General features: G+C 40.6%; 2 protein-coding genes across 9 annotated transcripts in view; both read right to left on the bottom strand.

Annotated features, from left to right (window-relative positions):
• slc9a1a (solute carrier family 9 member A1a) overlaps positions 1-4,818 on the bottom strand; it is a 43,030-nt gene extending 38,212 nt beyond the window's left edge. The window contains exon 1 of one of the 2 annotated variants that reach the window (XM_088084267.1): positions 3,669-4,818. In XM_088084267.1, the coding sequence (XP_087940393.1) occupies positions 3,669-3,945 (277 nt within the window). In that variant the 5' untranslated portion in view covers positions 3,946-4,818. The remainder of the gene's footprint in view (positions 1-3,668) is intronic. The other variant, XM_042490267.2, reaches the window with a different exon arrangement.
• A 2,805-nt stretch (positions 4,819-7,623) lies between these two features.
• The window catches only part of LOC148188251 (uncharacterized), a 28,906-nt gene continuing 20,766 nt past the window's right edge, over positions 7,624-15,763 (bottom strand). For 4 of the 7 annotated variants that reach the window (XR_015777911.1, XM_088084258.1, XM_088084262.1 and 1 more), the window contains one exon: positions 12,588-15,428. Coding sequence is in view for 6 of the 7 variants with exons in the window: in XM_088084258.1 (XP_087940384.1) it covers positions 15,222-15,428 (207 nt within the window). In the remaining variant the exon portion in view is untranslated. Of the gene's footprint in view, positions 8,818-11,301; positions 11,476-12,587; positions 15,429-15,763 lie in introns of those variants that run through there. The other 3 variants (XM_088084259.1, XM_088084261.1, XM_088084263.1) reach the window with 3 other exon arrangements.

Here is a 15,763-nt window from a genome sequence, read left to right as displayed (position 1 = left end):
CATTTACAGTGATTCACATTTTGTGCCTTACCTGTAACTGCAAATACTACACGTTTGTTAATAACTACTACAAAGCTTGATAACTAACTTGATAATTCTTTATTTGCACAGCAGTAACATTATGGGCCACAGTAATAAAACTACAGCACTGCCAAGAACATGGTCATGGTGATTAAATCACTACAAGCCTCGCATGGTCTGTTTGTTATTGTATTGTTTTATGAATGTATGCCGCTATCTGATGCAACACTTTGCATAAAGTAAGATACAAGCAATCCAACATGCTTTCATATTTGTCATTATGTTGAACAGATCCATATCATAACATCACATATCAGCTAGATAATACTTTTCATTTCACTTTGACTGTGTTTAGCTGATGCTCACACCCTTTTCTTCACTCCTCCTCGCAGCAAACAAGTTTCAGGTTGCAGTCCAACTTCCACTACAACAAAAACTATACTCAGATGACAGCAGCTCTTTATGTAATGCTGTGTGGCTTTTGTGGAGTCACACTGAAGTAACACACACCTCCTCAAATTGTTTGGCCAGTTGTGAATTATGAATGCAAGGTGAGACTAACAGGACATGTAAGACATGTTACAATGAGCTTCACTGGAAGGAGAGGGACGCTAGAACCAAGCAGCCCTACAGCCACCAAAGGTAAACACCAAAAGGTGTGTCCCACTGCCACTCATGTATTACTACTGAATCTTATCAAAAACTGATCAAACCAAGAGCCCAACTTTAAAGTCACTGTCTAGAGGACGCTTGATGAGGCAATGAACTATTTCACAAATTACATCCTGGAAGTATGCTCATTGTCTATAACTGCGGATGAAGTCTTGCTCATGAGTTTCTTGTTACATATTACAATTTTAGATAATAGCTTAACTTTTCTTCCTGATTATAGCTTAACAGATCCTTTTAAAGACACCCTTCCCCTGTGTGTGACACTGATCTGTAGTCTAATTACAAAGCCATAATACAGAGGTGGATGAAGTAACGAAAGCCATACTTAAGTTAAAGTACAGATATCTTGCCAGAAAATGACTTCAGTTGAACTTAAAGTCAGCTATTAGTTGAGTAAAAGTCTTAAAGTATCTGATATTTACTGTACTTAAGTATCCAAACTAATTTTATGACACTGAAAATTGAGCGTACATTACACTTGAACAAAAACCTGGTTGTTTTCACAACTTAGAGAATTTAAAGAACAAAATTAAGTTTTTCTTCCTTCCTCCTTTTCCTATTTTGTAATAGGGAACTAGGACGCTTAGGGTAAATGTAGTTAAGTAAAAGTATACATTTTCTGATATTTAAGAAATGTAGTGGAGTAAAAGTAAAAGTTGACAGATATATAAAACTCAAGTTCAGTACAGATACCCCTCCCCAAAAAAAATTTAAGTACTGTAACGCAGTATTACAGTACATACTTTGTTACATTACACCACTGCCATAATAGACTATGTCAGATTTATATGGACCTTGCCACTTACTCCAACACTGTTAGAGCATATTCCAAATGAAATTGCATCCCCTGGGGTTTGATTTATATGAAAAGCTTTTGCACTGGGTATAATCAATTTGAGAAAAGTAGTCATGTGAAAAATAAGGGCAGAAAGGCACCACGCACCCCGGCAGGGTTGCTTAAGAGATGAATGGACCGTGGATGTGCTTTTAGGCTTGTAAGATATGAGGTCCATGAATGCGAATAAGACGCTGTGCCAAGGTTGAGTAGTGTAGCCGCCACATCAAATTACCCACAGCCCATTCTCAGCCATCCTGGGATAATCAGAGGCTTAAGGTCACCATTGCTGGCTGCCGCCAACCTATACACTCATCCTGTCTCATTCCTTTTTCTGCCTCCCCTCTGCTTTCCGTACTTCCATCATTTCTTTAACTTGCTCTCCTTATCTCTCATTTTTTAATCCATGCCCTTGAGCTGCGTCCTAACAGAGAGCCACCCGAGCCAGGTGATCCCCCTCTGCCTGTCCTCTCCCCAGAGACACTGGGCCTCTCGCCCAGACAGTGAGGCAGTATCCTCCTTGGCTACAGGCTGCTGCTCAGTCAGGCCCCTGATTTCATAGGCAACTGACAAGCTGCTGGCTCTCCGAAAAAGAAAGCAGGGGACAATGCAGTGTTTTGTGAGCAGTTCAATGCATAAGGTATTGTTTGATTGAGAGAGAAACAGGAGAGAAAGAGGAAGAAGGGAGAGCTCCAAGGAGTGAAGACAGAGAGGATACTAGAGCAACAGAGAAAAGACAGGAACTGGATACACATCTTTCAGTTAACACTACAGTTGGGAACAACCATGAAGTGGCTAAACTCAAATTACACTCCAGAGACATCCACGACAATGTCGCAAGGCTTTGGCTCACAATAGCGTAGCAGGAGGTTCCCCTGTGTTGAAAACTTGCCAAAGAGATCCTGTCAAACAGCCAGACTGCTGCACCAAGCTGCTTAGTCATCACTGTAGCAGGGAGTAAGGATGGCACAAGCAAAAGACCCTCTCTACATTAAACTGACAGATCTGATGAGTAATCTGCGTGACCAGCAATATAGATTTCTCCTCTGAGTCGCCGACAGAATTGAGCTATTCTGGTTCAGCTTGTTGTGTCAGCTTTAATAGGTATGCAGAAAACAGACGTCTGGGTGGTTAGACATTGAAGAGATGGGTTTGATCTTTCTGTAAATCATTGTGAGTCTATCTATATCTACAGTATATGTGCAGATGTTGCAACAGGCTCTGGATTAAGACTTACATATCAGTTGATTTATCTCTGCTGGAGTTGTCTTATCCTCAACATGTGATTTTGTTTCAAAGAGCAGACTATTAAAACAGACTACCTTTGTTTTGATATGCAGGTAATTATGCCTCTGACCAATTGCTGCAAACGGTTCCTACAGCTTAAGGCAAGTTAAATTTAAGACTTTTTAATGACACTCGCAATTAAGTTTAAGACCATTTTTCTAATAACCAAAACGGAACAAGGACAATTTTCCCCAAAAGTTTATTGTAACAAAAACATGACTTTTTTGTCCTGTGAAAAAGTTACATTATCTACGTCAAATGTTGGAAAAATAACTCTGGGGGGATCACAAGGAAGACAATGGACATATTTTATTATCATAAAGGTATCTATTTAGTTTTTCTACAGAAGTGGGAAATATCTGGGATTTCTGGACGATTTTTGTGTTTCTCAATCTGCATGTGAGATTTCACTGCTTGGATTCCCACCATGACAAGTTTAAGACAAGAGATTTATTAAATTTTTTTTTTTTAAAAAAAAGATGTCACTGATTAATTTGAGATTTTACAATGCAACATATTTTAAGACTTTTGAAAGATTAATTTATGACAATCTAAACTTCTTCTTCTATCTGGACTTTTTAAGGATCCGCGGGACATGCCTGTAGTCAACGTTACAACCCAACCCTTAGTCAGCATTTCCTGGAAAGATTTGGCTCAAATAGGTGTCGTAAGGAAATGTGTTCCCCTGTCAAACAGTGTCTCTCCCTCCTTCCTTCCTTAATGCCTCGCAACACTTGGGTGGTTTAAGTTTGGTTTAGGTTTAAGTAGGGGGAAACACAAATCAACAGTCTTGAACACAACACTGGGCTTCAGGCAGCAGAATATACGTGACATTCACATGATAGGTACTCACCTAATTTCATTAAGGAGGCCAGCAGCACCCATAGTGAGATTTCAAAGGGGGTCTGTATGTGATGGTAGTCGAGGTCGAGCACAGGAAACGCCTTTTTGGTGAAGTTATGCACCTTGTCCGCAACTTTTTCCGTGTGGCAGTTATCCGGAGGGCTGGCAGCTCCGAGGGGAAGCACGAAGCCCACCAGTAGCACCAAAACCATCACCAGGAACAGCCTCCGCTCCGATAGACTCCTCCCGATGCCAGCCGGGCTGTGTAAACCTGTCCTCGAAGGCATGTTGTTGAATTGAAAAAAAAAAGAGGCGAAAGATATAAGTTGGTGCAAGTCCGCTTAAAAAACAAGCAAGTTCAAGGAAGTTGATTACAACTTCGTATCGATACGGTGTTTCAACGACTTCAACCGTCGAACATTCTAACGGACTTTAACAGTCGGTTTGGCTAGCTTAAACCGAACCAGAAGTCCATTGTGTCCGTTGACGTTAGCTAGCTTCACTTCAGCGGTGTAGCCAGGTGAACAGACGCACCGATACAGGCCGTCGGAGGGGGGGAACCAGGAAACGCCAAGGTGCTGGGAAGAGTTTCTTTTTACAACAAGTACGCTCAAAAAAGCAAATCTAGCTTATCTTGTTTTTTTCACAGCGGTATTCCACAAGTTTATGTGTCAGTGACTATCAATGCCCTCGTTGGTGAAAAGATGTCATTGTTGATGCTGGAGGCAAGCGAGACACAGTGGCATCCCCCTCCACGCCTCTTCTTCCCTCCGTCTTCCCAAAAAACGCGTCCGTGAGGCGGCGGTGCTCAGATACTGACCTTGAAGAGAAGCTACACTACTGCCACAGTGCATTTTGCCGCGTACCCCCAAGTATTTTAACTTTTTGATATCAATGTCCGTGAATGCGGCATTTCCTCTGTGCTCCCGAGAGGACAAGACCTTGGTCGGGGGGCTGTGCTCAAGAGGGAGGACGAGAGAAGGGGGGAGACTTGTGGTGTGCGTTGACCCGGCGTTAGAGGCTCGTCCCGGGGTGTCAAGCCAAGTGGCGACAGCTCCTGTCTGCGGTGGTGTTTTGCTTCATACAACCTTCAAAACGCACACCCTTTCGCGGAGGTTTGGTGGATGGGAGGAGGAGGAGTACAGTGAAAGGCGAAGGGAGGGGGATAGCCGACTATAGTGACACCTATAGGAATGGAGGTTTGAGGTGTCTCCAGGGTAAGAAAAAATAATCTCTGTAACTGCCAGTGATGGACAGTAACAAAGCATTTATTTTAAGTACTGTACTTTAGTAAGGTACAGTTTTTGAGTAGACTATTTGTAGTTTTTTTTCACAACTTAAAGGATTTAACCAACGAAATCCAGTTTTTCCTTCCTTCCTTCCTATTTTGTAGAAACCAAAATGTTTCGGGGAAATGTAGTGATGTAAAAGTACATATTTTATTCACGAAATGTAGTGGAGTAAAAGTGAAAGTTGATAGAAATATAAACACTGCCGCAGATACAACCAAAAATACCTGGTAATGTAACAAAGTATTTGACTGTTACTTAGTTAGATTACACTGACTAAGACAAATGCACAGATGTTTCTGAATAGGAAATGCTTTGTCTATGTTGGTAATGGTAGCAGCAGATGCTGTTTTAACATCATAGGGATGCTGCTTGCCTTTTACAGAGAGGTCAAAGGTTATGGTCTATTACAGACCAAACGCCAGGGAGTAGTATTTTTTCCTTACCACTTATAGAGCAGATGTTACCTGCTTTAATATTGCCACCTTAAATCACTGTGACATGCTTCTAATTGTTACTATTGACGAGAGTGCACAGAAAACATCCATCTACTATATGTTACCTGACTGTAAGCAGCCAGGTATGTACATGGGTGGATTCTGAGACAATGGGCCTCTGGGCACAGATATGCAGAGGGCCCCACCACCTTTCCTACATTAGAGCAAGACACACAGACATTGTGATGTTTTTGTTGTTGTAGTTATTTTTACATGTTTGTAGTCATTATACATCTTTTTATGGTTTTGTGTCCCCTTGTGATTGTTTTGTGTCTCTTTGTAGTCATTTGAGGTAATTTTGTGTCTTATTATTGTAAAGCTTGTGTCGCTTTGAGGTAATTTTGTGTTGTTTTATGCTGTTTTGCCTCTTGGAAGTCATTTTGTGTCTCCCTGTGGTTGTTATGTATCTCTTTGGCATCATTTGCATGTTTTTTTTATTTTTATTTTTTCTAAAAGTCTCTTCCTGGTCAGTAGATGTTGATTAAATGACACTTTTGCAGATTAAGGCCACGGGCCCCTGACATTTTGGGCGCCTGGACCTGTACCCAAAAGGTCCATACAGAAATCCACCCATGGAAACATAAGTGTCATTACATGGATAATTATCTTGCTCCTAGGGACTGTTCATTATTTATCAGAGGAGGTGAGGTGGTTTGGGTGTGACTGAGTTTTATTTTTTTTTCTTGACCCTCCTCAGAGCTACAATATTTTTCCTTGTGCCTCCCTTCGTGACTGGAAGAAAATGAATAAATAACTATATATTTTTTAAAACTATAAACACCAAATGTAGTTAGTGGAGCCAATGCAATGCGCTAACAGCCTGGAGGGAGTGAAAGTTGACACCAAAACAAACAGCTAATGTCTTAAGCAAAATGCAAATTCTCCTTAGAAAGGCATCATCACACAAGCTGTGTTCACTTCAGCAGAATATGGGAGCATGGCAGCCACCCATCCTAGTGTCACACAAATCTAACAAAATTTTAATATGCCTACACATCACACACACAAATCACAACATGCATAGAGCCATCATTACTAACATGTGTATATAATGACTTTTTCTAAATAAATCCCAGCATACACAATAGTAGCAGCATCCGCCAGAACAATATCAGTAACTTGGCACAACGACCGTTGTTAGATTTAAAAAACTTAAGACTCTGATTATCGAAAGTTAACAAATAAAAGCTGAAAACTAAATTCCATAGTTGAAAGCCTTGGTTTCCACTATTGTTAGGCATGTAGGATGGCAGAATTTAACATTTTTCAAAACATCTGGTTAATTTTGGGCAAAATATTTTCATTGCTACATGTAGAATAAGGTTATTTTGATAAAATGTCAATATTATAGGGTTAGATTTTGTTATTTTTCCTGATGGAAATTTGTCCCTGCCCTAATATCAGATGGTAGAAATTATGCCTGAGGACACCAGATCACTCCATGATCTGAATACTTATTAAGTATGATGTGACTGAGCATGATGAGCAGTGATATTCACCATGGCTAGCTGAGGAGTGGGGGCGCATACATTTACAGAAATTGACTTTAACTGGAATAGAGGGCTGGCTATTAATATCCTATAAGGACATTATGTTTCCTTAGAGGCAGGGGCCCTACAGCTGGTTCAATATATTGTTTAAACATACTTCAGTAGAGCACACACATGCTATATTAAACCAAGATGCTTAATTCAGAGATAGTCACACTAATGACCATGCTGTTGACTGTTTGCTTTTCAGTTCTGGCCTATGGCTTTAGGAGTGGCCTTGGAAACTACCTGCATTGAAAGTTCAAAATTATGACTCAACATAACAATGCATTTCCAAGCGCAACTTCCTGATAAAATTCCCTTGAAGCAGGCCTATCATTTTACAAGGGTTCAACTGACAGGCTTATCAAAACAGTAATGTTGACCCTTTGTCAGCTCAAGTGCAAACCTGGAGTAGAGCTGCAATAGTTTCTCGAGAAGTGCTTAATTGTTTTAAAGAAAATGAATGGCAAAAATGCCAAACAATTACTGGTTTCAGCTTATCAGAGGTGAGGATTTGCCACTTTTTGTGTCATTTAGTATATAAAATACCTTTGGGGTTGGGATCGACTGTAATAAACTTTTTAAAAAAAATTATATAAACATTTATATAAACATTTTTCACAGACTAAACAATTCAATAAGAAAATATACAGCAGATGTATTGAAAATGAATGCCAGAGAGATCAGGTTTTGCAGAGATAGTTCCCACCATGGATTTTTAACAATGCATACAACCCAATGACTCTACTGTAATCTAACATAAATTGATGGTAATAAATAGTCCATTTTTTTTCCACCAATGTATTCTGTCCAGTCCTCAACAAGTAGTAACACAAGAAATCTACAGAAAAACGAGTTAATTATATATAATCAACCCATGTTGATCACTTTAGTCTCTTCTTAAGTGGGCAATTTCTGGTCTTCAAGTCCAGAAAGCAACAATTTGGGCACAAAAGTCTTTTGTGTTGAAATAGCTGATTTCTGGACTTCTAGACAAGAGATTAGCCAGTGAAGAGAAAACTAAAGTGATAATCGTTCTGAGGCAAAACTGCAAAAAAAATTATGGATTAGATCATGTCTAGTCTGTCAGAATGATCCGGGGTGCAGCATTAATAAGGTATGGTCAGTGTTGATAACAGTGTACTGCACAACACACATTTAAAAAGCGTCAGAGTTCAGGCCACAAACTGTCTTTGCTGTTAGTCATTTCTGTCTCCACCTATGTATATATAACTCTTTATGATGTTTTACAGCCTCCTATTGCTGTTTGGCTAAATTGCTACCGCCAGACGGAGATACTGCATGGTAATGAAGGGAAACTCCATCCCAAGGTCCTGTGGGTATAGGCTTCCATGTTTTATCTACTAACTGTATACAGTACTACATTATGATCTTTATTGTATACTGTTTTTGCCATAAGCATAGAAAAAAAATCAACATACCATATTGTTTTATACAGTTACAGAACAGGAAATGTCAGTCAGTCAGTTTCGGTAACCGCTTGTCCTTGTAAGGGTCGCGGGGGGGCTGGAGCCTATCCCAGCTGTCATCGGGCGGAAGGCGGGGTACACCCTGGACAGGTCACCAGACTATCACAGGGCCGACATATACAGACAGACAACCTTTCACGCTCACAGTCACACCTAAGGGCAATTTAGAGTCACCAATCAACCTGACCTGCATGTCTTGGGACTGTGGGAGGAAGCCGGAGACCCCGGAGAGAACCCACGCAGACACAGGGAGAACATGCAAACTCCGCACAGAAGGGCCCCCGCCCACGGACTGAACCCTGTTCCAACCGGGTTTCGAACCAGGGACCCTCTTGCTGTGAGGCAATAGTGCTAGAACAGGAAATGACTTAATTAAAAAACAGCAGTAACATCGAGACATCAGAGTGCCAATGCAAACCAAGCTTTACAAAGAGAAAGCAAAATGTCTTTTTAAAGGTAAAATACTTTTCTCTTGGTTTTTTGGCACTGCCAGAGTAGGCATTTTGATATGTCACAGTTGGCACAGGTGTCATTGAACCTCTTCGTCTTCAGGGACCTAGTATCGCGTGCTGGCTTACTGTCACACAGTGGCTTACTGGAAACTCGAATAGAGCAGAGCCATTGTTCATGTTATTAATAACAGCTGTGCTTTTCATACTATGCAAAGTCAAGATGTTCCATCTTATTCAGCTGTGAGATGTCTATCTATGTCCATTGTGTACAGTCTTGTTGGACAAAAGTTTAGTATACACTATGTTGTGATGTGGGTATATTTGATTGTGTCCTTTTTCCAGTGTCATTTCAGTACACGCTCAAAACGTGCGTTGGATTTTTATACAGTAAGAAAATTGTTGACAACAGCCACTTTTTTTCACGTGATAAGAAATGTCTTTTTGTTCGATTTGTTCCCGCTTTCAACAGGCCACAGTGTTTAAGTGGGTCGGCTTAAGTGTCTTTGAACTTTTGTTCTGGTTCCTGTGTACTCAGCAAATAACAACTGACACGGCAACACTTTCCGTGTAGGAAGGCGAGGTTAGCCATTTTGCTGACCCATAGAAATAAGGTGAGGGGCCTATGAACGTGCTGGCTGTACTCAAGGTAATAGCTGCGGTATGCCTCAGGGTTCAGCACATGTCCTGTGAGAGATGTGTCACACATGCTTTAATGTCTGCAGGATCAGCAGATGTTAGCACAGTTTCAGAGGAGGGCTGCATTATTTACACTCGTGCATGTTAGCTGCTCAAATGCTTCTGTGTTAACTTTTATCTTGCCAGTTTATTATGTTATTGTGTTTATGTATGGCATGCATGTCTATTGTGCTGGTGTTTCCTACTCATTTTACGATAATGATCTGATAATAAATGAATTTCAAAGGTCTCTTCCTTTCTCTCGCATAGCAACCTTTTTAGAGTTGCTTCCTCTGTAATTTCAGTCTGTAAACAGAGTTACGGCTGTACTTACTGCTATCGCACAGAACATGATGTACATAGCACTTAGCATGACTTCAGGAATCAATTTGTGATTAGGCATAGATTTCAGAGGGGATCCAGGGGACAAATCCCCTTTAATAACATGTGCATTTGTCCCCCCCAATAAAAACATTAGAGCAGCAGTAAACATCAAGACATTTGTGGCTTAAACTGATGCCAAAATGCACTAATTAATGCATTCACCAGAATGCAATAAATTAAGCATTTGATACTACTGATAAAATTATCTGGCAGAGGAACCCCAAACCCCCAGTTTCACCTGTGCCCCCCTAAATGTTGAAACAAAACTTATGCCCCTATGTAAAGTTATACAGAACAGTAACCTCTGTAAGGTCTATGTTGGAGTACTACATGCATAAACTTCATCTAACCCCCTCTGATCTGTTGTGGTAATGTTGTGATGCCAAGAGCTTTGCTGCGCTGAACCCAGATTTCTCCAACATGATTCCAAACGTCATCAAACCTTAGAGAAAATAATAGGAGGCACAGTGGTGTGGTTAGCGGATATGAGGGAAATTACTCAGGAGAACGGAGCTAAACACATGCCTGGCCTATCGTATTTATGCTGGGACTACTTATAGCAAAACAGAGTATGTGCTCCAAGGCCACATGAGCCAGAGGGGTTCACTACTGCAGTCAAGACCTCTCAGCACCCTACAGCTGAGGCCAGAAATTCAGATTTGATCAAAGATAAATTGCACTCTACAAAAATAAATCCCTAGCCTGAGGAAAAATCAGCTGCACTTTGAAAGCTCTGTATTCAGCCTAGATCAGGCACAAACAGCTTTACTTAAGTGTAGTAGTGTCCAAACCTGCTGTCCAAAGCTTATTTTCTTTTGGAGGCTTCCTTTCATATTCCCGAAGCTAAAGAAAGTCTCAGTGATAGAAGTCTGAACTGTGCAATTACACAATTTCAGATCATAAAACTCCAGCAGCTCACCCTGACCCCAAACGGGTTTATATGTCTGCTTTGAAGTTTCTATTTTCTGCCTTTATCTGCATGGAGTTAGTCACTGTGTCTTCTCCCACAAACCACGCAATGTGGAACAAAACAAGTCAATTACTACCAGGCAGCATTTGAGCCAACAGATTCACAAAAAAAAGTTGGCTGTAATTTTTTACCATTTTCACTGGATTTTAAAACAAGGCGATTTATGAGCTTTGAGTTTTTTTTTAATTTGTCCTTTGTCTGTTTTATTTGGAAAAAGTGACTATTTAAACCCTGCAGGGTGTATAAAATCACATTTATTCAGTGTTGAACAGCACAAACACAAGGCTAAATTAGACATTAAATCCTGTTTTGCATAAGGCTGCTGGTTACCAAGAGGCAGTTTAAATAAATCATACACCAAATTTACAGTTTATCTGCAAACTGCTTTTTTCAGTCCCCTGCTCAGAAGCTGTCAGTGATGCTGATGTGTTCTTGGCTATAATGTATCAACATGACTTCTCATTAGAGGCTAACCACAGGATCCAGAGCTGTCGCCTCCTGGATTTGTGATGATGACCCAACAGAAATCTAGAATGAAACATGAAAAAACAAATCCGACGGTGACATGACGCCACCTGGTTTAAGCTCTGCAAATGATGACAGGCTCTGACAGCATGTCTGTCAGCAGGGGGAGAGAAGCAAAATATTTTGACGGTTTCAAACGCACTCAGTTTACCCTGCGGCAGAGGTGGTTATTTTGAGAATTTGCTGGGCAAACTGTGACTTCTGACATGGAGCTGAAGCATCTGGATTATGTCCAGCTGTCCCTCTCTCTCCTCTTTGCTGCAAACCTCTTCACTCCCATTTCCTTTCAGCCATCGCAAATATCACTGCTCTAAATGATGCCAGATCACATCATGCCTAATAAGTACACAGTCGCTCCTGCAGACCACTGGTGTCCTTGGGGTATAATTTCTATCATCTTAGATCAAGGCAAAGGTATATTTTCATAATTATGGCCATGTGGTCATGGCACGCTAAGGGTCAGACAGTGATCCACATAATGTCTTTGCTGTAATCTGGTGGCTGCTCGGAAATCGACATGACCAGTGAAACGTAAAAGGTTTCCATAGCTTACTGTAGCTGGTAGTATGCTTGAGGCAATCATTATCAAACGACCAAAAGTCGTAGAATATGAGGAAAGCACAGAGAGCATAGAGAGCATGTAGAAAGGCCACATACAGAAGGTCTTTATTTCACTTAAATGTGCCTGTGAAGAATAGTAACTAAAATTACAACCTTGTGGTTAAACGCCTGTAATACAACCACAGTGTTGCAGTTTACATCAATGTCTGTCCAGACTCATCTAATAAATGTAGCCAAGACTTTGGCTGGATGCATTACGTTTTCAGGGTGTCCCACCATCACATTTTTGTGAATGCAGTATCTCAAGAAAGTCTTGAGGGAATTTCTTCAAATTGGACTCAAGGATGAACTGAATGTTTAGAATTTGGTGGTCAAGATCACTGTGAATTTGCAAAATGCATTTTTGGTCATAACTCAACAGTTCATATGCTTATTATGACCAAATGTCACCAAAATGTCTAATTGGATAAAATTATAAAGTGATGACAGCTTATATCCAAAAGGTCAAAGGTCAACTCAATTGCAACATTATAATATTTTCTGGCCATTATTCAATGCCTTAACTCAGGAGAAGGGGAGGCATTTGGTCGGATACTGAATTGGTGACACTATCCTCGGGGGTCCACCTTGAGATTGTGGTGGTTGTATAAATATTCTGTGCTTCCCTGTTTAAGATTGTGTGGAGCATCCACGTTTCGGCAAAAAAATATATTTAATTCCTTTTATTAAAGGGAAGCAGATTTGACACATCATAGTCTTGTTAGAGTACGAATACATATGCAGAGAAAAAAAACTTTTGAGGGAAATGCACAAAATCAGAGAAATTGACATTTTAGTCAGTGTTGGTTGGAGCTGAAAGACTACAAATGAAGACTCTTCACTTCTCTTTTCATTCAGAAATCTCTCTACCGCACTCCAGCTTTTACTGTATAAGCCGGCTGTGGGCGTCACCTCAGCTTGATAACAAAATCTCCCTAAACCAATCATATCGTTGCTGTCAAACTTTAAAATTGCTCTACTCTCTGCTGTCATTAGTTATCATTTCAGGACAAACAGATGTGACCCTCCTCCACCCTGTATACCTCGAGCACATGCACTCCCGAGTCCTGCTCCACATCCTATCATCCTCATTTCTTCACCTGCACCACCAGCATCATCTAAACTCCATTTTGGGGGAATATTCCTGAACTAACCTTGGCATTTCTTACCCCTAAATATAGTATTTCACAATGGGGTCTGATCATTAAAAAACATATCTTGATTGTGTACAGTGTAATAAATAAGATAAATTAAATTAATAAAGCAGATCAAGACTACATTAGCAACTAGCATAAGACACCCAAAGCTCTTGCTGCAATCCACAGTAAAAAAAAAAACCCAAAAAAACACGACCTCAGACACCGAAAAGTGCAATGGAAATCAAGTCAAAATTCTCGCCTGAGTTTGCTAACATAAACACAATCTAGCAACATGGTGGCAGATACAGTGAATCAAACAGAATGGCCTTTAGATATATTTTGACTTAATGTAGTGTTTTATGTGTTTGTGCCGTAAAAAGTACTGTAATAATGTTGTAGCTGCAATTTCTATTTCCAATCAGTTGATATGTGCTTGATGGACAGCTTTGTGAGCACATGTATCTCTGTCTCTGTCAGCAGCAACAGAAATGCTCAGTTCTCTGACTTATATTTTGCTTGGCACCCATTTCCATAATTGTTACTTTATCTGAATGAGCAAAGACGAGCAGGACAGTTAACTTATTTTATACCCCATTTCTCTTCACTGATGGTAATTGATGTAGCTCCTCTTTAGATACTTGAGCTCAGAAGCCTGCAATATAAAACATCACATTGCTTCTGGCATCAATGTTTTCCAAAGCAGATACACTGGCACACATTTCGATAAGAAGTTAAGAAGACACTCAGAATTATTGACTTATGACTTGCAGTGGAGTGCAGCATGAGATTACATTTGCTGCTGCTAGCCTGTCACACACAAATCTGTGACCAAACTGTCAGAGATCAAGTTGCATTGTGGGTAATGTAGGCAACAGGTTTTGGCAAGAAAGAATGATATGTGGAACTGAAAGAAAAAAAGAGTCTGACAGAGTACAATGCTACATCAGCAAAAGCTCTCTTTTAATCACTGTGAAATGTGCGTGGGGTTGTCTTGCTCTCGTTCTCCTCTTTACTTAACGTCCTTCAATGGTTTTTTTTCTGTTCTCGGCTCAAACTACAAGATGGAGAAATGCACTGTGAAACTGACTGCCAGATGAGGATAACAATTGATGAGAAATAAGGAAATTTAGCAAGAAGTTACAAAACCAACAAAACGAACAAGGCTGATGTGTCGTCATGGTTTCTCTATTTAATTTGTGATGGCCACCGCCTCTCCACTGCAGCATGAGCGTCATTAATTAGACTGCAAGCTTCTCTCGCTCCTCCCATCTCCTTCTTTTGTTCCTTCCTCTCCCCCCAGTCTCCTACTAGTGACACCTACATGCAGAAGACATTTTTACCTAAAAAAAAAAAAAAATGACTCACTCAAACTGTCCTCTGACAATGCAGCACCACCTCCCAAAGTCAACCAGGAGTAATTGTTTCCAAGTATGAAATGTGTACTTACAATATTCTGCCTGATGGTGGTGCCATTAGTTTGTAAATATGAAGTGACAGCGAGCAGGTCAAACTCTGTTCACATACTCACTAACAAACATATAGTAAGGTTTAAAAAAAATAGTAAAATTGGTCATGATGTTTTGGATTTAAATTTGGAAGATCATGTTGCCAAAATTTAAGTTTGAGCTCACTAGCATTCTTGTCAACAGGGTTCAGCCGGGGCAAAGGCAAAGTACACAACTGTATTAACTATCTTTCACTGTCTGTCGTGGTGGTTTAGAATAATGACTTCAGTTCTTTGAGTGAGGACAGGCTTGAATCCCTGAGCAAAGATGCGCTTCATATCTGAGCGGTGTAAATCAGATTCAGATGGGAGCCATGTGGCCTTCCCCAAAATGAAACATCACATGTTGTTTTCCTCACTCACACACACTGTTTTAATAAAAGTCTGCTCAGTGCAGCGGAGCCAGACTTTGCTCTGTGCTGTCAGGTCGAGGTTGCCAAGGTGTTCTTCTCTTTGTGTTCCAGGCAGACCTTTTGGCTCCGGGGCGAACCATAACTCTTACCTCATTACCATGAAAGGTGCGCTCGCTCAGCGATTCTGCCCAGGTCACATCTGGCACCACCCAGAATAGACGAAGAGGGGGAAGGGAGCCCACTTTGAACTTCAAAGCAGGCGGTAAAATTTGCTTGGAGGTATTCCACTGTATACAATGTATTAGGCGGAGATCGAGCGCTTGAGAGGTGAGGCATCTGTTTCCATCTCCGAATATTTAACTGGAAAATTTAGAGCAAAACAGAACTCTGATTATCTTTGTGGAAATGAATTATTTTAGCCAGCAAGTTTGTTTTATGCCACAATTTGTCAGTTTTTTACTGAACCTGTAGAGGGCCCTATTAATTCTCAAAGTGACAGTGAACATCTGCTAGAGTTATGACTTCATCCACAAGGCCGAGGATGAGACAGAGACAGCGAATGGCTGACTTCAGACTGCACCAGCCAAGGCCAGCTGTGATATGAACCGTATATCAGCTCCTCTTCAGGCTGAGAAAAATGAACATACAGAGTGCAAGACATAAATGAGCATCAACACTCTCTATTATCCAAATTC

Source organism: Plectropomus leopardus, chromosome 11 (genome assembly GCF_026936395.1).
Source record: "Plectropomus leopardus strain MGB_pleo_1.0 chromosome 11, ASM2693639v1, whole genome shotgun sequence".
Classification (NCBI taxonomy): Eukaryota; Metazoa; Chordata; class Actinopteri; order Perciformes; family Serranidae; genus Plectropomus; species Plectropomus leopardus.
The sequence above is the reverse complement of the archived record's forward strand: the minus strand, read 5'-3'. Positions and strand labels throughout refer to the sequence as shown.